The following is a 21,052-nucleotide window of genomic DNA, read 5'->3' as shown; positions in this document are numbered from 1 at the left end:
GGAACACCTGTCCCACCCACCCCCTTCTCAGGCGAACCTGGTCCACTACCTTTAAATGGGTCTCCTGTAACATTGCTACATCAGCCTTCAGTCCCTTCAGGTGTGAGAATACCCTTGATCTCTTGACCGGCCCATTCAACCCCCTCACGTTCCAAGTGATCAGCCGGGTCGCGGGACGACCCGCCCCCTTCCCCTGCCGATTAGCCATGTCCTGTTCCCTGCTCGCCCCGGGTCGACCCTCCCCTTCTGACCCGCTCCCCATGGCGATGTCCCCCTCCCCCCCACCTCTCCAGTCCTCCACTTCCCATTTCTGGTCTTTTCAGCAGCAACCCGGTGTCCCTCCCTAACCCACCCCCCCCCCCCCCCCCCCCCCCCCCCCCCCCCCCCCCCCAGGCTAGGACCCCTCCTAGCCGCGATGTACCCTCCATCGTACTCCCGTAAGTCAGCTGGTTCACGCTGACCCGGCTGCTCCTGCCACACTCCGACTCCCCCCGGCTCGGGGGGGGGGCCTCCCCCCCCTTGCCACTCCTCCCTGGCCCCGCTCCAGCGCGGGAAAGGTCGCCATTGCTAGCCACGCCCCGCACTCCTCCCCTCCCCCCCCCTCTGCCCCGCGCGCGGGGAAAACAGAGGAAAGCCCGCGCTTTCGCCCTGCCACACCCCACCCCGCCATCTTCAGTTCCACCCCCGTCCCCGTCCATGCCTGTAAAGAACCCCCCCTAGGAGCCCATATCCCCGATCTGCTCTCCCCCCCGTCCCACCTCCCCAACTTAACATTATAAATAACAGATAAATAACAAATAACAATGTACTTAACAGTCGCCCTCTACCCAACAGCATAAATAACCATAAATAACCATGAATAACCACAATAACAATAACTAAGGGAAGTTGGCAAAGGGGGAAAAAACATCAGAAGAAAAACCACAGCAAGAGTTCAAAATCCAAACAAAGAATTCAGCTGAAAGTACCCGAGCGGCTACGGCCGCCAAGTATCCCCTGGGTCTAATTCGAGTCCAGTTTCTCTTCCTGTACAAAGGCCCACGCCTCCTCTGGGGACTCAAAATAGTGGTGTTGGTTCCTGTAGGTGACCCACAAGCGCGCTGGCTGCAGCATTCCGAACCTGATCCGTTTTGCATGTAGCACCGCCTTCGTCCGGTTGTACCGGGCCCGCCGCTTTGCCACCTCCGCACTCCAGTCCTGGTAGACCCTCACCGTCGAATTCTCCCACTTGCTGCTCCTTTCCCTCTTGGCCCACTCCAGCACTCTCTCACGGTCGCTGAGTCGCTGGAACCGCACCAGCACCGCCCTCGGGGGCTCATTTGCTCTTGGCCTCCTAGCCATGACCCTGTAGGCCTCTTCCAGCTCCAGGGGCGAAGGGACGGCCCCTACCCCCATCAGGGAGCTCAGCATTTCTGCTACATATCCCGGGAGGTCTGACCCCTCCAGGCCTTCTGCCAGGCCCAAGATCCTCAGGTTCTTCCGCCTCATTCGGGTATCCAGCTCCTCAAAACGGCTCTGCCATTTCAGGTGGAGTGCCTCGTGCACCTCTACCTTTCCCACGAGGACCGTGGCCTCCTCCTCCCTCACAGTCATCTCCTGTTGCAGCTCCCGAATCGACGCCTCTTGGGTCGCCTGGGCTCCCATCAGCCTGGTGGTTGTCGCATTCATTGACTCCAAGAGCTCCATTTTCAGCTCCGTAAAGAAGCGCAGGAGAGCGGCCTGCTGCTCCTCAGCCCATTTCCTCCATTCCTCGGGTGCGCCACCGGCCGCCATTTTGGTCTTCTTCCCCCGCTTTTTTTTGGGAGCTGCTGTTGCTTTCTTTACCACCCCACTCCGGGTACCGACCATAAAGTTGGTCTGGTTCTCTTCAGGGAGCCTTCCCCCACCGGGATTTGTCCTTACAGCGCCGTTGGGGCCCTCCAATCGGCCCGAAAACACCTTTGTAGCAGGAGCAGCCAAACGTGCGACTTAGCTGGTCATAGCCGCAACCGGAAGTCCCCGAGCCAAATTTCTAACCTATGAACTGATTTTCTTCCCTGTGACATTCTTGTCTACACCAAATCAATTGTTTGAGAATAAAAATTGGCATATACCCGAGGACCATAGGCCGCTCCTCCCTTTTGGGAACACCGGTCGTGTTTCACATTTAAAACCCCCCCCCCCCCCCCCCCACCCCCCAACTCTCCTCATTTACTCACTCCACAGCTGTATTTCGGAGGTTTTCCCCCGCCACTGCTTTCCGCCACCCTATCTGCATGAGAATATTGTTAAACGCTGCCTAGTTTCTGCTATTGCGGCATCATTTGTAACTAGGACAACCAACAAACAAAAGGTCCTGTTTACATTATTTCACGGACTCCCGGAAAGTCTTTACTTGTCCCAGAGATCCGCGGACCCCAGTTTGAGAACCACTGGACTAAATTAAATCCCACATGGTTAAAAAGGAAGTGTCAAATCAAAGCCTGCCGAGGCCCTGCCCTTCTCAGAGTTGCTTTGAAGACATTGCATCTCTTCAGATAAATCCAAGCCAATTTCACACATCAAATAGAAAGGGAAGAGCAATACTTTCATTTCAAAAACAGCTATTTACCATAGTCTGCATATGCAATTGCTTGAAATTACAAGCATTGTGTAATGCAGAGTTACTGCTTGAGTAGAGCATTATTTCCCTTGGATCTACCAAGTATTACAGGGAAGCAGTGATGGTTGTGGTTTAGAAGCAGGATGCAGCACCCATGGCTAAAAGGGTGGTAATATTTAGACAAAAAAGATACCTTGGAAGATTGATATAATGGCCCAGTACACATTTTTAGACTATTTGTGCATAACTGTGGTAAATGGTCTAAAATAATCTTTTTGCTGTGCTCTTTCCTGAGTGACCTACTCCAGTGTCTCAGAGGTTTTGCCTACTGCAAAATGAGTAGGTCATACTTGGAGGCACATTAATCATGAATGAATATGTGAGGTTCCAGTGTGCAGTCCTGTACAGATAATGTACAGACTAAATGCATACTAAATTACCCTATCAAAAATTACTCGCATTGACCCTGCTTGGGTTAATGAATGCATAGCTAGTGATTGAGTGGCATAGGACCTAGAGACAGAAATAGCAAGTTACAAAGACAAATAACATTATCACTATTCACTGCACAAAATCTGTTAAATGTGGCACTTGTCTTATTTGGACATCATTGTTCTGCTATACAGTCACAACTGCAGCTGCACACTTTGAACACAAGCTGGTATTCTGATGCTCCACAAGTTGTTGATCCCAAAATCTATGCTAGAGCATACCCAATAGCTCTAACTTTCCCTGGACAAAGCCAGAGAGTCCACTAATATTAATAAATCTTTTAATATATTCTAACAATCCAAATGATCAGTGAAATTGAGGGACATGAAAAGCCAGCTCAAATTGGATTAATGATAAAAAGGTTTTTAATGCAGCAAGTGGCAAAGATCTGGATATATTAACCATAGCGGAGGCAGGCATAATCAGAGGTGTCAAAAGGGAAATGGATAAGCCCCTGAACAGATAATTGTAGAGCTATGGGAAAAAGAGTTGGAGTAGGGAAAATGGGGTTGAGTTGTTCTCTCAAAGAGCCAATGTTGACACGTTGGGTTGAATGTTCTGTAATTATTCTAAAATTCTCTGGGCGGAATTCTCCTATCTGGGACTATGTCCTGTGGTGGAGATAGTGATGGCGACAGGGTGTGATTCCCACTGAGGAGGCTGATGGGAAACTATGTCATACTTCCCAGCCAGACCTCATTAATTGCGCATCTGGGGATTTAGCACTGTATTCCATGGTGGGGTGCGATTGTTTGCATGCGTCCTGCCATCATATCTGGGTGGCATATTTAAAAGGCTCCCAACATCACTCACCCACCACTGAACAAAGAAGATGGACCATCTGAAGAAAAAGGATAAATCTCCACAAGCACTCTGAGGCTGGAAGATGGACCTTGTCAATGACACTGAAGCTGGAAGATCCACCTGATAAATGATCCCATCCACCCACTACTGTCCACCAGCGGATTTCTCGATCTATCATGGTGGGCGCCAGCAGGCTTTACAATCCATCATGGCAGGCGCCAACAGTCTTCCTGAACCAATCATGGCAGCAGAAGATCCTGTGCAACTGGGGCAAAAGTTAGTGAACTGGAATCATTACAACAAAGTGATCTGAATTCCACCAATGTAAAACGATCCTTGGACCTTGGACCTCCTGCCAAATTCTCCCCCTTCCCTGCCCTACCCACCCTGCCCATCCTGCCCACCAGTGAACCCACCTGTGTATCATGGGAGAATTTTGCCTTATGATACAAAGTGGTGTTTTTTACAGGCCACACGAGGAATCAGTCTGTCAACAGGCTATTGAAAATTCATATTTCTTGTCGGGATCTTTTCATACATTAGTCTAATTCAGTTGGAATTTAATTCTTAACAATATTCCTTAATTTATATCAATACTTATTGACCAACAAAGGCTTGATTGCTGAAAGAGGTTGCTGAAAGAAGGACAAGAGAAGCCAACTGAACATTAACAAGGGAAGGCATATGGGAATTGTAGGGAGTCAAACAATTAAAATACATCTGTTTTTGCTAATATGTCTCAATAAATTAGCATAACCATGAAAGACTATCGGAGCACCACAGAAATAGAAGTAAAGGGTCCCAGACAACAACTGAGCAGATAAATGAAGCAGTTCAAAGACTTGTTGCTACTTCTCCATTTTCCACTGGGGACTTGTATCAGTCTTACATTGATAATAAATTTGAAACTAGGCGTTTCTCTCCTTTTTTTAAATTTAAAAATATATAATTTAGAGTTCATTTTTTACAATTAAGTTGCAATTTAGAACATAGAACATACAGTGCAGAAGGAGGCCATTCGGCCCATCGAGTCTGCACCGACCCACTTAAGCCCTCACTTCCACCCTACCCCCGTAACCCAATAACCCCTCCTAACCTTTTGGTCACTACGGGCAATTTTTAATGGCCAATCCACCTAACCTGCTCGTCTTTGGACTGTGGGAGGAAACCGGAGCACCCGGAGGAAACCCACGCAGACACGGGGAGAACGTGCAGACTCCCCACAGACAGTGACCCAGCGGAGAATTGAACCTGGGACCCTGGTGCTGTGAAACCACAGTGCTATCCACTTGTGCTACCGTGCTGCCCTAATTTAGCGAGGCCAATCCACCTAACCTGCACATCTTTTGGATTGTGGGGGGCGAGACCCACGCAGACACGGGGAGAATGTGCACACTCCACACGGACAGTGACCCAGAGCCACGATCGAACCTGGGACCTCGGTACCGTGAGACAGTAATGCTAACCCTGTGCCACCGTGCTGCCCCAGGCATTTCTCTCCTGAGAGAGGCTGGCAAACCTGCTGAATTTTTCCAGTGTCCTCTGTTCTCGTTGTAACAATTATCCTCTATTGGTAGACTCAAGATGATATTATTCGGTATTGTGTTACATACGTGGTTGATTTTTAGATATTTAAAAATCAGCTATTTTGTTTGACAATAAATGTTCACTGTGCAGTTAAAAATACACATTTGCTGTGAATGATGTAGTATTAACTATTGCATGTTTTCATTAGTACCCAAATCTACAGATAGTCAAGTTCAAAATCTACCATCTACTGATGCCCAAGGACAGAAAATTCAACAGTTGGAATACGAGGTACAACGCCTTAACCAGGTTCTGGAAAAAATGCAGGCCTCAGTAACAGGAATGGGTGACAGCCTGAGGCACAGTGTCCAGGAAGATACCAGCAAACTGTTTGCAACATTACTAACAAACCTTCGACTGCCTGGCAGTGCTCTTGGCTTTGAGACACCCCATGTTCCAGTCATCCGAGAGAATGGAGACATATTGTATCAATCGGGAATGAGTGAAATGCTGTCTGAACTCACAGAAGTTAAAGACACATTGAAGACCAAGAGTGATATGCTAGATGAACTGCATGGAATGGTTACTGGACATAATGGACAGTTGAAGAAGCTAATGGAAGCAGTTGAAGGACCTATTTCTACTTATTCTCCATTTTCCGATGGAGATGTGTATCAGTCTTACATTGATAGTAAATTTGAAACCCTCAGAGAGGAGTTAATGTTCGGCATTGACATGAAATTTGCGGACCTGAAAATTCTTGTGAGTATAAGTTAATGTCCCTCAAAGAACAGTGTGAACAAAATGAATCTCACTATGAACATGTAGAAGAATTACTTCATGAAAAAGAGGCTGAACTGAAAGAGGAGATCAATGACCTCAGAAATCTTCTACAAGAATCACCTGACCGTTTCAACTGCTGTGCTCCCATAGGTACTTTAAGACAGCAACTGCACAACATGGATCGAAGGGTTTACAGAATTGCCGATGCCAACAGGCTATTGAATGCCAGATTAGATAATGAACTGAAGCGTTTCACTACCCTTAACTTGGAAGATATTTTTAGTGAGAGGTTAGAAGAAATTGAATCCAGAATAAATGTAACAGAGAAAAATGCTGAAGAACATTGTTTTTATATTGAGTATAGCCTCAGAGGACTCATTGAAACTGAGGTTGATGGTGTCAAGCAACTCCTGAAAAGGAGGCTACAATTGTTAGAAGATAAACATGACAATGATTTTACACAAATTAGTAACAGAACTTCTACTGGGGCAATAGTCAGTGAACTGGAATCATTACAACAAAGTGATTTGAATTCCAATAATGATCAAATCCATAATGGGATGGAACATTTTGAGAACAGGTTGCTGAAGTTAGAAAACCTATGCCTGACTGGTTGTGCTTCTGGTACAAAGGAGATTCAGCATATCAAAATTGATTTAGAAACCTGCAAAAATGACAACAAGGGTTTATTGTTAAAAACAGAACAAAACTTAGTTCGCTTTAATTCTCTGAATGCTACAGTTCATGAAGGACTCAGGAAGATGGAGGAAAATGAAGATTTAGAGATGATACAAGGAGAAATCATCTCATTAAAAGCCACCATGAACAATATTGGACACTCTGTACAAACACAGTGGGAAGGTCTAAGAAGGAATATTGAAACCCTCTTATCAGTTGAGTCAGCTTTAAAAAGGCAACAGCTGGAATTGCTGGATAAGATTTACAAACTCCAAGAAGCAGACACAAACCTAGAATCCCAATTCCAGAAAACTAATAACAGTCACCTGATTGAGATGAAGGAACAATTGGAGCAGTTAGCAAGTCAGTTTACTAAAGACATTAATAAGTGTAAACACAGCACCCAGGGGATCCAGAGGGAAGTCTCCCATGTTGACAGGAGGGTGGCCCACATTGAGAACGTTTGCAGTAAACTGGACAATATTTCAGGCAGTCTGCAGAGAATTAAAGATGGCCTGAACAAACATGTCAGCAGTCTTTGGAACTGCGTCCATCAGATAAATGGAACCGTGAAATCGCATTCCAAAGAAATGGTCACGCTGAGAAGAGCCGGTCACCGATGTTCAAGCCAAGTTCCTAAAATTATCCACAGAACAGAAGATTTAGTTCCACCTCAGCCTATTCCAGGTAGGATTCATTGACATTTATTATATTTTGTTTCTTACTAACTTTGTAGAAAATTTCACACTCCTACCAGGTAGCTGCCGCTAATGTTAAGGTCAAGTCAGTTAAGAGAGCCTGGTTTTAAAACAAAAATGCTGGTTAACAAACCATCGACCAATAGTCAAAAGCTGACAGCAGTAAGACTAGGGAAGTCAATGGGTGGGATTTTACAACCCTTCCCGCTGGCGCGTTCTTCCGGTCCTGCTAAAGGCGACCTCCCATGGTGGGTTCCCCTGTGGCAGGGCAGGAGAACCATGCAAAATACCATAGACGTCAATGGGACTGGAAAACACATGCTGCGGGTGTGAGGCGGGGGGGGGGGGGGGGGGGGGGAGAATTCCTGCCGATGTTTCTGATCGGAGGCTTTGGCTTAACTGGCCTTCATATTGGGTGATGCATGAAAGGCTGTTTGATTGTGCAGAGTAGTTAAAAAAACAAAGAATCAAGTCAGGAAACCTCCAGGAATATGTCCAGACCGCTGGTTTTGGACAGGAATATGACAGGGCGGATTCAGCTGAGGCCTTGGTGATATAATTGTCCGGACGTGTTGTCAATAGCAGGGAAGTTTAAGACCCTCATCTCCTGCACGTCTGGTTGCCACCAAAGTTAAAATTGGGGCTATTGAGTTTTAATGTCTGACTACCCCTACTTCTGATCTTGTGCTTGAGGCAAGGTTATTATTGAAGCAGCGAAAGATGTTTGCGCATAGGACGCTGTCCTGAGGAAATCTTGGTGCTAGATGATTGGCTTCCAACAACCACAATAGACTGCTTGTCTGACATCCAGTTTTTAACTTCCACCAGCTAACCACTGAAAAGATCAAAGCCATCAATTTTAGTCTCTGCTACAAATTCAATTGCCTCACAAATGACTCTAACTCCTTCCCTCCCACTGACAAAGACGGATTCAGATGGCCTGCTGTCTTTCAGGTTGCATTTCTGACTGACCCCCCTATCCATTCATAGATGACATAGAACATACAGTGCAGAAGGAGGCCATTTGGCCCATCGAGTCTGCACTGACCCGCTTAAGCCCTCTATTCCACCCTATCCACATAACCGAATAATCCCTTCTAAACGTTTTGGATAACCTGCATGTCTTTGGACGGTGGGAGGAAACCGGAGCACCCGGAGGAAACCCACGCAGTCACGGGGAGAACGTGCATACTCTGCACATGATGTGGAGATGCCGGCGTTGGACTGGAGTGAGCACAATAAGAAGTCTTACAACACCAGGTTAAAGTCCAACAGGTTTGTTACAAATATTAGCTTTCGGAGCACTGCTACGGGATTCACCTGAGGAAGGAGCAGTGCTCCGAAAGCTAGTGTTTGTAACAAACCTGTTAGACCTTAACCTGGTGTTGTAAGACTTCTTACTGTACTCTGCGCAGACAGTGACCCAGCAGGGAATTGAACCTGGGATCCTGGCACAGTGAAGCCACAATGGTATCCACTGTGCTACTGTGCCGCCCTAACCATTCCACTGGAAAGGTTACTTACTTGTGCCCCTGTAACAGCTCAATCTACCCCAACCTCAATCTGTCTACTGCTAAAACCCTCAGCCTTGCCCTGTTGAACACAAAATGACCACACCAAGACTTTCCTTGTTAGTCTGCCAAGAATCAATGCTGCTCACCCTCCAATTTGTCCAAACCTCTGCCTCCTGTATTCTATCCACCACCAAGGCTAATTTGCCCATTCTTGCTGATTCGCTTTGGTTCCAGAATCTCCAAAGCATCAAATTGAAATTATTTATCCTGGACGGGATTCTACCATTTTTCTGGTGCGGGCCCCCTGCCGGCAGTGGCATTCTCCATCCCACCAGCCAGTCAATGGGGTTTCCCATTGTGGACAGCCCCACGCCGTCGGGAAATCCCTGGCCGTGGGTACGCTGCCACACAATGGAGAATCCTGCCAGCCTCCACAGCCTTCTACGGCAATGTGTTCCGCAGATTTATCATCCTCTGGCTAAAGAAATTCCTCCTCAATTCCATTTTAAAGGATTGCCGCTTCAGTCTGAAGCTGTGCTCTCGGGTTCTAGTTTCTCCTACCAGTGGAAACATCTTCTCTACATTCACTCTATCTGGGCCTCCGTATTCTGTACGTTTCAATGAGATTCCCCCTCATCCTGCTAAACTCCATTGAGCACAAACCCAGAGTCCTCAAATGCTCTTCATATGACATTCCTGGGAACCTTCTTGTGAACCTCCTCTGGACCCACCCCCTCCAAGGCCAGTACATCTTTCCTGATATACAGGGCTCAAAACTGCTGACAAATGGAGTCTGACCAGAGCATTATACAGCTTTTACAGTACATCCTTGCTCTTGTAAACGAGCCCTCTCGAAATGAATGCTAACATTGCGTTTGCCTTCCTTTAAAAAAAATATATACTTAGAGTATCCAATTATTTTTTTTCCAATTCAGGGGCAATTTAACTGTTGGGGTGAAACCCGCACAGTAACAGGGAAAATGTGCAAACTCCACAAAGACAGTGACCCGAGACCGGGATTGATCCCGGGTCCTCAGTGCCGTAGGCAGCAGTACTAACCACTGCACCACCGACCCGCCCATGCATTTGCCTTCCTAACTGCCAACTGAACCTGCATGTTAACCTTAAGAGAATCCTGAACGAGGACTCATAAGTCCCTTTGTGCTTAAAAGTTCTGAAGCCTTTTCCCTTTTAGAAAATACCTGTCCCTCAATATATCTTTATATCATCTACAAACCTAACACAATGCCCTCATTTCCTTCTTCCAGATCATTAAAGTACATATGAATAGTTGTGGAAAAAAGACCCCCTTATCCCCACTCTCTGCCTTCTGCCAGTCAGCCAATCCTCGATTTATGGCAGTACCTTGCCCCGAACACCATGGGCTATTTAGCAGCCTCCTGTGTGGCACCTTGTCAAAGGCCTTCTGGAAATTCAACTAGATCACGTCAACTGGCTCTCCTTTGTCTAACTTCCTTGTTAACTCCTCAAAGTATTCTTTTTTTAAACTAAATTAAGAGTGCCCAATTCATCTCTTCCAATTGAGGGGCAGTTTGGCGTGGCCAGTTCACCGAACCGACACATCTTTGGGCTGTGGGGGCGAAACCCACGCAAACACGGGGAGAATGTGCAAACTCCGCACAGGCAGTGACCTAGAGCCGGGATCGAACCTGGGACCTTGATGCCGGGAGGCAGCAGTGCTCACCACTTTCACCACCGTTGCGCTCTCCTCAAAAAGTTTTGTCAGGCATGACCTCCCCATGAAGAAGTCATGCTGACTCTGACCTATTTTACCATGCACTTCAAAGTGCTCTGCGATCTCATCCTTCATAATAAAATCTAAAATCTTAACGACTGAAGTCAGAGTAACCGACTTATAATTTCCCCTCATCTGCCTCCCTCTCTTCTTAAACAGAGGTGTTACATTAGCCATTTTCCAGTCCTCAGGGACCCTCCCTGACTCCAGTGATTCCTGATAAATCACCACCAATGCATCCAAAATGTCCTCAGCTGTCTTCTTCAGAACCCTGGGGTGTAGACCATTCGATCGGGGTGATTTATCCAGCTTCCCCAGCACTTTCTCCTTAGTGATGACCACTTCACTCACCTCTGCCTTCTGACTCTCTTGAAGTTCTGCTATGCCACCGGCGTTTTCCACCGTGAAGACTGATGCAAAGTACCTATTCAGTATCTCAGCCATTTCTTTGTTCCCCATTATTACTTCTCCAGCGTCATTTTCTAGTGGTCCAATGTATATTCTTGCCTCCCCCTTACATTTTATATATCGAGAAAACTCAATTGTAATGCAGTCACATCTGATTCCAGCTTCTCCCTCTCAAACTGCAGGGTGAATTCTATCATATTGTGGTCACTGCTCCCTAAATGTTCTTTCACCTTAAGTTCCCTGAACATTTTTGCCTCATTGTACATCACCAAAACCAGAATTGCCTGTTCCCTCATGGGCTTTACCACAATTGGTATCCATGGATTCAGCCCAGGACCCACCCTAAACCCTCCTGCCCCTCCAAATCTTTTAACCCCAACTCTTTCCCCTTTTCCATCTGTCCTGGCCTCCACTGTGTAGGAGCCTCCCCAGGCCAGCATAGCTGAATCTTGGGGCTATTCTCCTGGATGCCATTGTTGTGAGCTGACTCAGGTTGGCTGAGCAAGTGCTGCTTAAATGCTGCTCAGCCTTGTTAGTGGGGCGCTGGCAAGCGCGGTGCCAGCAAAATGGCTGGCGAGCCTTCCATTGTGGTGAGAAGCCTTTGGGACCTTGTTAAGTGGACCAATTAATGTTGAATAGCATTGCCGGCCTCGCTGGGTGAGCGCCGGGTAGTTTGCGGCAGATCCTGCTTGCTACCACACTTAGAAATCTTTCTGGTGAATCGCGCCCCTTAAGTTGTTTGGTTGACTTGAAAAAACAAAATTAATTATTAGTAATATTGAGGTATTACATATTTTTTAAAAGAGGGATGTTAGATTTTTATATTATTCGTAAAGATTCAATTCACGGATAATCTGATAGAGCCCGCATGCCTCTAATAATATGATGGTCAAGAAGCCCAAATCACTTGCAGGTCTCAATGTTTTCTCCATGGTGGTTAATGGGTGCTCTAATGCAGCTCACTGGCTTCATCAGTAGAAAAATCAGCTGACTGAAATGTGCTTGGCAGACAGGATTAAGCAGAACCCCAAGGCATTTTATACGTATATTAGGAACAAGAGGGTAGCTAGAGAAAGAGTTGGTCCATTCAAGGACAAAGGAGGGAAATTATGTGTAGACCAAAGGAAGTGGGTGAGATCCTTAATGAGTATTTTGCATTGGTATTCACAAAGGAGAGGGACCCGTTGATTCGTGGTGTCACAGAGGGATGTGTAAATACTTTAGAACAGGTCTTTATTACGAGGGAGGAAATGTTAGGGGTGTTAAAAAGCATTAAGGTAGACAATTCCCCAGGGCCAGATGGCATCTATCCCAGATTTATGAAGGAGACAAGACATTAAATCTTTGTGGCCTCGTTGGCCACAGGTGAGATCCCAGAGGATTGGAGGATAGCCAATGTTGTGCCATTATTTAAGAAGGGTTACAAAGATAACCCGGGTAATTATAGGCCAATGAGCTTGACATCAGTGATGGTGAAATTGTTGGAAAAGATTCATAGAGATAGAATCTATGCACATTTGGAAGTGAATGGTCTTATCCGTGACAGACATCATGGTTTTGTACGAGGGAATTCATGTCTCACTAATTTAATTGCATTTTTTGAGGAGGTGACAAAAACGATTGATGAGGGAAGGACTGTGGATGTTGTCTACATGGACTTTAGTAAAGCATTTAATAAGGTCCCTCATGGCAGACTGGTGCAAAAGATTTAATCACATGGGGTAAGTGCAGCACGGTAGCACTGCACTGGTTAGCACTGCTGCCTCACGGCACAGAGATCCCAGGTTCGATCCCGGCTCTGGGTCACTGTCCATGTGGACTTTGCACTTTCTCCCCGTGTTTGCGTGGGGTTTGCTCCCACAACCCAAAGATGTGCCTGGCAGGTGGATTAGCCACGCTAAATTGCCCCTTAATTGGAAAAAATGGGTACTCTAAATTTTTTTTTAAAAATCACGTGGGGCCAGATGTGAACAAGCTGGATGGATCCAGAACTGGCTTGGCAATAGAAAACAGAGGGTAGCAGTGGAAGGGTGTTTTTCCGAATGGAGGTCTGTAACTAGTGGTATTCCACATGGATCAGTACTGGGACCTCTGCTCTTTGTAATATAAATGACTTGGAAGAAAACGTAGTGGGTCTGATTAGCAAGTTTGTGGATGATACTAAGATTGCAGGAGTTGTGGATGGTGATGAGGATTGTCAGAGAATACAACAGGATATAGATAGGCTGCAAAATTGGGCAGAGAAAGGGCAGATGGAATTTAACCCGGACAAATGCAAGGTGATGTAGTTTGGTAGATCCAATTCATGTGGGAGCTATAAAATAAATGGCAGAACCATCAGGATCTAAGAGACACAGCCAGATCTGGGCATGCAGGTCCACAGATCCTTAAAAGTGGCAGCACAGGTAGAAATGGTGGTCAAGAAAGCATATGGCATGCTTGCCTTCATAGGACAGGGTATCGAGTATAAAAGCTCGAAAAATATGTTACAGTTATATAGAACGTTGGTTAGGTCACACTTGGAATACTTTGTCCAATTCTGGTCACCACACTACCAGAAGGACGTGGAGGCTTTGGAGAGAGTACGGATAAGGTTTACCAGGATATTGCCTGATATGGAGGGTATTAGCTTTGAGGAGAGATTGAATAAACTGGGATTGTTCTCCCAAGAGAGATGGAGGCTGAGGGGCGACCTGATAGAAGTTCATTAAATTATTAGGGGTATAGAAAGGGTGAACAGTTGGAGGCTTTTTCCCAGGGCGGAATTGACAATTACAAGGGGGCACAAATTCAAGGTTAGAGGGACAGCTTCAGTGGGAATGTGCGGAGAAAGTTTTTTACACAGAGGGTGGTGGTGGCCTGGAATGCACTGCCAAGTGAGGTGGTTGAGGCAGATACGTTAGTGGCCTTTAAGATTTATCTGAATAGGCACATGAACAGACGGGTATAGAAAGATACAGGCAGTTGGTCAAGATCGGACACGTGACCGTTCATGTGCAATGTGCAGGCTTGGAGGGCCGAAGGGCCTGAACCTGTGCTGTATTGTTCTTTGTTCTTTTTAAAAATACTCACTGACCAGGCTTTTGGCAATCCTGCAAATTGCATCACCATTGGCATCATGTCTGTGAAACACTTTTGGATATTTTTAACATTAAATGAGCTATTTAAGTGCAATATGATGCTATTGTGCAAGTGTTGCATTAATAATGGTATAAAATGCCCACCCATAATTGGGTTCATGTCTCATACTATACGTTCTGTGTCACTGAAGGGTTCCGAAAATTGTGTGCTCAAATTACACCTGGAAGCCAGTGTTTTTGAAATGGAAAATTTATGCTGCTTCGTTGAGTGGAAACATGACTTATTAATACTTCAAAGTCTGTTTCCACATCAGTCCACTCAAAATCTGGTTTTAATGTTTCCATAGCCACTTTGAGATTCGGAATATCCACAATATTCCGGTTAGATTTAAAAAAACGTTTTCTAAGTTTTTAATATACTTTTCGTCGAAACTTTTCAATCAATGTACTGTTTGTCTATGCTTCTTTAGTTTTAGACCTTGGAAACATTAGAACTTTCCTGAATATTCTGAACACATTTATTTGGTAGTTTCTGGAGGAAGACTGACACCTTTGGGATCATATTAAAGCGGTCTTTAGAGAATGGAATTGGGCGACGGGGAACGGCTTCACCTTTGAAGTTGATCAATCTTTACCGATTCTATGTAAAAGTAAAATTGCCCCAATTGTGAACTGGGAAAGCAGTAGTTCCCTTGCTGAAGAATTTAAACACTCAACCACCATTCAATCGACCAAGTTTTGACTTGACTTGAATTCCTATTCTTAATTACGATGCAGTGACGCCTGCTGAAATTGTAGCGTGCGGATGTGGAAGGAGGATAGAAATGGACTTCATTATGTTGCCCATCTGTAACCTCTTACACCCCACAGTAACTGAAGAAACTTCCAGCACCTGTAGGCCAGACTCAGTCCTGAGACCTGAGACATACAATCTGTAAGGTCTCTGTATAGTCGATGATCTGCAGTGAATTAAATAATTCTGGGACAACTTCAAAAAATATATACGTTTCATTGGTTGGAGAGTGCTTTGGAATGTCCAGTGATTGTGAAAGATGCTTTATAAATGCAAGTCTTACTTTACTTTATGATGGCGACTCCAGTGACGGATATTGCTTAGGGATCAGGTCTTTGATCACTGCCCAATGATACTTGCTGGAAACAATGTGTGTCTTGATGTTAAATGAGCACAAGTTTGTAGTCAGCCTTGATGTCTCCTTCCTGCAGTGGAATATTCTGAACACATTTATTTGGTAGATTCTGGAGGAAAACTGACACCTTTGGGATCATATTAAAGAGGTCTTTAGAGAATGGAATTGGGGGGGAAGGCTACACCTTTGAAGTTGATTAATCTTTACTGATTCTATGTAAAAATAAAATTGCCCCCATTTGTGAACTGGGAAAGCAGAGTCAGTTTGCTGAACAGAAATCCATAACCCCTTTGTCCTTTTGTTTGTTTGAAAGCTACTTTGGTTCTCACATTCAAAAACTGAAATTATATCACTCAGGTGCTGTTGATATTCTTTGTTCTTGGAGTAGTTTGGGAATGAATTTAGGTAAACCCCTATTACTAGACAACTGTATTACTAGGCAAAGGTACCATTATTAGGCAATTTATAGCCAAATTGACTTAAATGTCATTGGGTGCTATCTAATGGCCAGTAAATCTTGCGAGAGGTCTCTCGCAGGATTTATCCAGCTCATTGTGCTTCGCGAGATTCAATGGTATCTTGCGAGGGGGTCACAATCTAGATCCCGCCGACAATGAGCGGGACCCAGATTTGCATATTCATGTGAGTAGTTAGCCTCACTTGAATATGTCTACGCCGGACCTACCCAGCGCTCAGAATCGAATCGCCTTGCCTCCGAGACCCTGAGCCGGTGGCATTTAGTACAAATCTCCACAAACGTGGACCAGGTGAAACGGCACTTGGGGGCTCTCCCAGGTGATTGGAGGCCCTTGGGTGGTCGGCCTCTGGGCAGGATGGTACCCTGGCACTGCTGATGCCACTGAAACACCTTGGCACTGCCATGGTTCCCATGTGGCACTGCCAGACTGGCAGAGCCAAGGTGCCCGTGACGGGGATGGGTCTGGCAGTGCCTTGCCTTATGAGGTGTGGTGAGGGAGACTCGTGGACCACCTAAATGGTAAGCTGGAGCATTGGGAGGGGGTCAAGTGGTCACATTGGGGGGTCAAAACATGGGCGCTATTTCTGGTCAATCTTCCTGTACTGACAAGCTGAGCCTCTCAGTGCAGGAAATGAAGGTAAGTGCAGCCTCGGTGGGGCTGTCCTCGCCGATGCCCGCAAAAAGAACAGAATCTCGTTTAATAGCGGGGTCATTCTCGGCGCTGCAAGCACCAGGAAACACCCAGTTAAACGCGCACAGCACAGGAGTTTTTTTCCCTCTGTTAAACCAAGTCCACTAAATATGTTCTTCTACTGATTGGTAGTTTAGAATCGCAAAGAAGTGAAATTTTATCACTTGGTGAAAATTTTTGTTGTTTACTTGCAGCATTTTAACTGAACGGTCACCACATAAGTTGGGCAAGTTAAAAACTGACCAGAAGGCACTCTATAACTAGATATTCAATTCTGCTTCATCCGGAATTCCGTTCACACCTGTGAGAAATGAGTTTCATTTGAAAACAGAGTTACAGATTATGATGGCAGCCCAATTTTTTTTTTGGTGTTGGTCTCCCCTTTGAAATACCAAAAATGGCAGCACCAATGAATCATAGGATTGAATTATGTGCTCCCGTTGGAATAGGCTGGCAGATAGATAGGGGGAGTAAAATTGGGCACAATGCCATGCCTGCTGTTCCCAGCACATACTTACCCACCCCAAGCCCAGCTGCAATTTTACACGTGGTATGGAAGGTATCAGACGACCTATCTGCCCATGGACCAGTTGAGCTCCTCCCATCCCCACCATATTTTTTCTGTGTTGAGTGGAGACCCTTGCCAATTTAGCAGAATTCTCTCCGCAGGCTGAGGCGAGCAAGGAGGAGACAATCTCTTTTATGGGCCCCTGGGCCTAGCGGGAGTTAAACACCCTCCCTCCCCGGCACAATATTATCCCTCCCTGCCTAATCATCCATCCCACTCGATCTCTGTTTGAGACTGACTGCAGGCCCAGCAGTGGCCAATGGCCCAGTGATGCTGCTGGGAGTAGAGAGCTGCTGGCCATTTGATTGTTCGGCAGCTCTCGGAGGTGGGGTTTCCTCTCCAGATTGGGGCAGATATCTCACCCTAAGCCAATGAAGAGCCTCTGGCGAGGCCTTCAGAGTAGAAGTGGGGTCATGTGGATCTCAGCTGAATGTGAAATCCAGCCCATAGAATCATCTAAGAATGCAGCACTTTCAACATTTTGAGTCTGTGCTGACTCTTTCGGAGAGTGGTCCAGTTCATTCCACTTTGCACTCTTTCTTGCATTATTTTTTCTCTAGCATATTTAGCCAGTTTTGTTTTGAGAGCTCCAATTGAACTTATAATCACCGCTATCAGCATTCCAAATTCCAACCACCTGTCCCTAAAACAAAAATTCCTCATGTCGTCTCTGGCTCCATTTTGCCACATTGAAATGAAGTTAAAAATCCAGGGTAATGTGTGTCACCTTATGGCAGCGTGTACCCGAAAAGTCAGGACGACACGCCAGTGGAGAATTCTAGAAGGAAGTAGATAGCAGGTGCTCTTGTAAAACCAGGCACTGAAGTCAGTGGAAACTTTGGGAGTGGTGAGACACAAGCCTCATGCGATTATACTGCATGGAATTCATTACTTACATCATCCAAACATCTGTTGGAATTAATAAATCATGACCATTTTGTAACCTAGACAACACAATGCCTGTTTCCCAACCAGATGGTTGTGCATTAGAGTCTCAATGATGCCTGAATAACATGGAACAAGTTTTTTCCAAAATCCGTTTAGGTTGGGAGTGGAACACCCCATGAGGTAAAGGCTCCATTTAGCCATTAATATAATTATCTTATTCAACATGAGCATACTTCCCCCCGTATTCAACGTGTCAAGGAGTGACTTGCGTTTCATGTCTCAGAGAGGAAATAACGAAATGAGAAATCATGAAGCATCAAAAGGTATTTTATAAATGTATTAGCAAATACTCCTTTTGTGGACACGTAAGCAAACTGATTATGGCTACAGTGCTTTGTATAGTATTCAATCCCAATGTTGACAGCAGTACTTCCCATTTCTTGAAGTATGCTATCATACATTTGATGCCATTAGCACAGGGCAGGTTACCAGGGTCAAACATCTGATCTCAATTACATGAGAATTCCTTGCTATACTTCATACAAGTTCCTTAAGATTAGCTTTGTTTTAATAAGATCTGAGCAACAGCTGTACACACTGCACTTACAGCAGAGAAAGGGGAGGTTAACTGTAAACTCAACGTTCACAACTCTGCTGTCAGACACACATACGTTGGAACAAGCCGGACTTAATTTGCAACAGCTGTTAAGATGCTAATAACGGGTTCCAATGTTTGGATCTTTAGGCCAGTATTTACATCACCACATGAGGAGGGTTCATCTCAAAAGTGTCTCATCAGCAGTTTCAATGTCATGTAAAATGCACAATGCTGGAATGGGAAAAAGCAATGATAACACAACAGATGAATCAGGACCTACAGAAAGAACAGACAACAGAAGAACGTTAAAAATGTGTCAGCCCATTTTTAACTTAAGAAGGGGGAGAAACAGATTGGAATTTAATCAGGGAAAGGGACTGGGGAAAATAATGATATCTTGCCTGACTCTGACTTTTCTGTTTTATTCTAAAACATAAATTTTCTCTCCTTTCAAAGAATAGTCCTTCTACATGTTTCCAGTGTTTTCTGTTCTGTTTCAATGCTTGGGTCTAACTTTATTACTTGAATTCACCCATGGCTTGTATGGAGTTGGGGCTGTTTTCTCTGCTGGTTCTCAGCAGAAGGGTTATGGACGCTAGTGTGAGACCACCAGGCATCACAGAGCCGTTTAAAGTCAATGATGTACTTTTTGAAGTGTAGCCATTGCTGTGATGAAGGAAGCATTGCAGCCAAAGTTCACAGCAACCTTCAACAAACAGCAATATGACAATGACCAGATAATCTGTGTTTTTAGTGTTGATTGGGGGATAAATATTGGCCAGGACACGGGGATTACTCTTCTTCAATATAGTCATCCAGTCCGAGTCAAGTCACAGCTTTCTATTGAGTAGTCACAATCCCATAGCCCTGGAAGTTTATTTCCTTCAAGTACCCATTCAATTTCCTTTTGAAATCATTGATCATGCGAGTTCCAGGTCTTTTCTGCTTTAAAAAGTTTGTGCTCACGTTGTTGTCCCCCCCCACCCATCACATTTCTTGCCCAAACCTCTGTTCCTGAGTCCTTGTCCTATCTGCTCCTGGGAACCTTTTCTCCTTGTCTACCTAATCTTGTACACCTTTATCAAATTATCCCTCAAATTCCGTTGCTCCAAGGAAAACAACACTGGCTCCTCCAACTTGGAGCAAAAATTCCCCATCCCTGGCACATTCTTTTAAATCTCCTCTGCACCCATTACTCTAGACCCTCACACCTGTCCTAAATTGTGGTGAATACAACTGGGCACTATATTCTAACTGTGGCCTAATCAGAGCTTTATAAAGGTTTAGCATAACTTCCCTGCTTTTGCACATAATGGCCCTATTTATGAACCACATATATTTTGCTAAACACGCTCTTAATAGGTCCTGCGATCTCCGATGATCCATGTACCCTGCAGGTCCCCCTGTCTCTGCATATTCTTTCGAACTGTGCCATTAACTCGGTTTTGCCTTCCGCTATCATAGAATTTACAGTGCAGAAGGAGGCTGTTCGGCCCATCGAGTCTGCCCCAGCTCTTGGAAAGAGCACCCTACCCAAGGTCAACACCTCCACCCTATCCCCATAACCCAGTAACCCCAGCCAACACTAAGGGCAATTTTGGACACTAAGGGCAATTTATCATGGCCAATCCACCTAACCTGCACATCTTTGGACTGTGGGAGGAAACCGGAGCACCCGGAGGAAACCCACGCACACACGGGAAGGATGTGCAGACTCCGCACAGACAGTGACCCAAGCCGGAATCGAACTGGGGACCATGGAGCTGTGAAGCAATTGTGCTATCCACAATGCTACCATGCTGCCCACTTCTCATCTTCAAAAATGTATCACCTCACACTTTTCTGTATTAAATTCCATCTTCCAGCATGGGAATGGTACTGGGTCTGGGAGGGGAGCAAAGACATGTGGAGGTAGTTGGTGGTAGAGCCCGGGGTAATGGGGTGGTTCTAAGGTGACAGAGGGAAAAGGAATGGTGATATTGGATGGGTCAATGGTGATCCAGCCATGCTTTGACTAGACAGTCACTAATTGTTCTTGTAAAGTTTTCCCTCTCAGTTTGTGGTTCTGTTTCGCTCTGGTGAGATCCCTTTTCAACCCATTGAAATTATTCTGCTTAGATATTCAACTTTAGACTGTTGCTTGCTCTTCTGTATTTTTAGTCTGAACATTATGATACATTGATTGCTCCTACCTAAGTATTCCCCCCATCAACGCTTTGTCCACCTCATTCCTCAGCACACGATCCAGCAATGCCTCCTTTCAAGATGCAGTGAGAACATGCTTGTTAAGGAAGTTCTCCCGAACATATTTTAAAATTCCTCCTCCTTACCATTTACTCTCACACTATACCAATCAATAT

The 21,052-nt window shown here is 45.4% G+C and overlaps 1 protein-coding gene across 1 annotated transcript in view; it reads left to right on the top strand.

The window, feature by feature from the left end:
• Positions 1–21,052, top strand: part of LOC119972461 (EMILIN-2-like) — a 108,098-nt gene that overhangs the window by 29,673 nt on the left and 57,373 nt on the right. The window contains 2 exon segments of the mRNA XM_038809193.1: positions 5,613–6,158; positions 6,161–7,552. Coding sequence (XP_038665121.1) covers positions 5,613–6,158; positions 6,161–7,552 — 1,938 coding nt within the window.

The sequence above is a fragment of the Scyliorhinus canicula genome, chromosome 10, assembly GCF_902713615.1.
Source record: "Scyliorhinus canicula chromosome 10, sScyCan1.1, whole genome shotgun sequence".
In the NCBI taxonomy this organism is placed as follows: domain Eukaryota; kingdom Metazoa; phylum Chordata; class Chondrichthyes; order Carcharhiniformes; family Scyliorhinidae; genus Scyliorhinus; species Scyliorhinus canicula.
The sequence above is the reverse complement of the archived record's forward strand: the minus strand, read 5'-3'. Positions and strand labels throughout refer to the sequence as shown.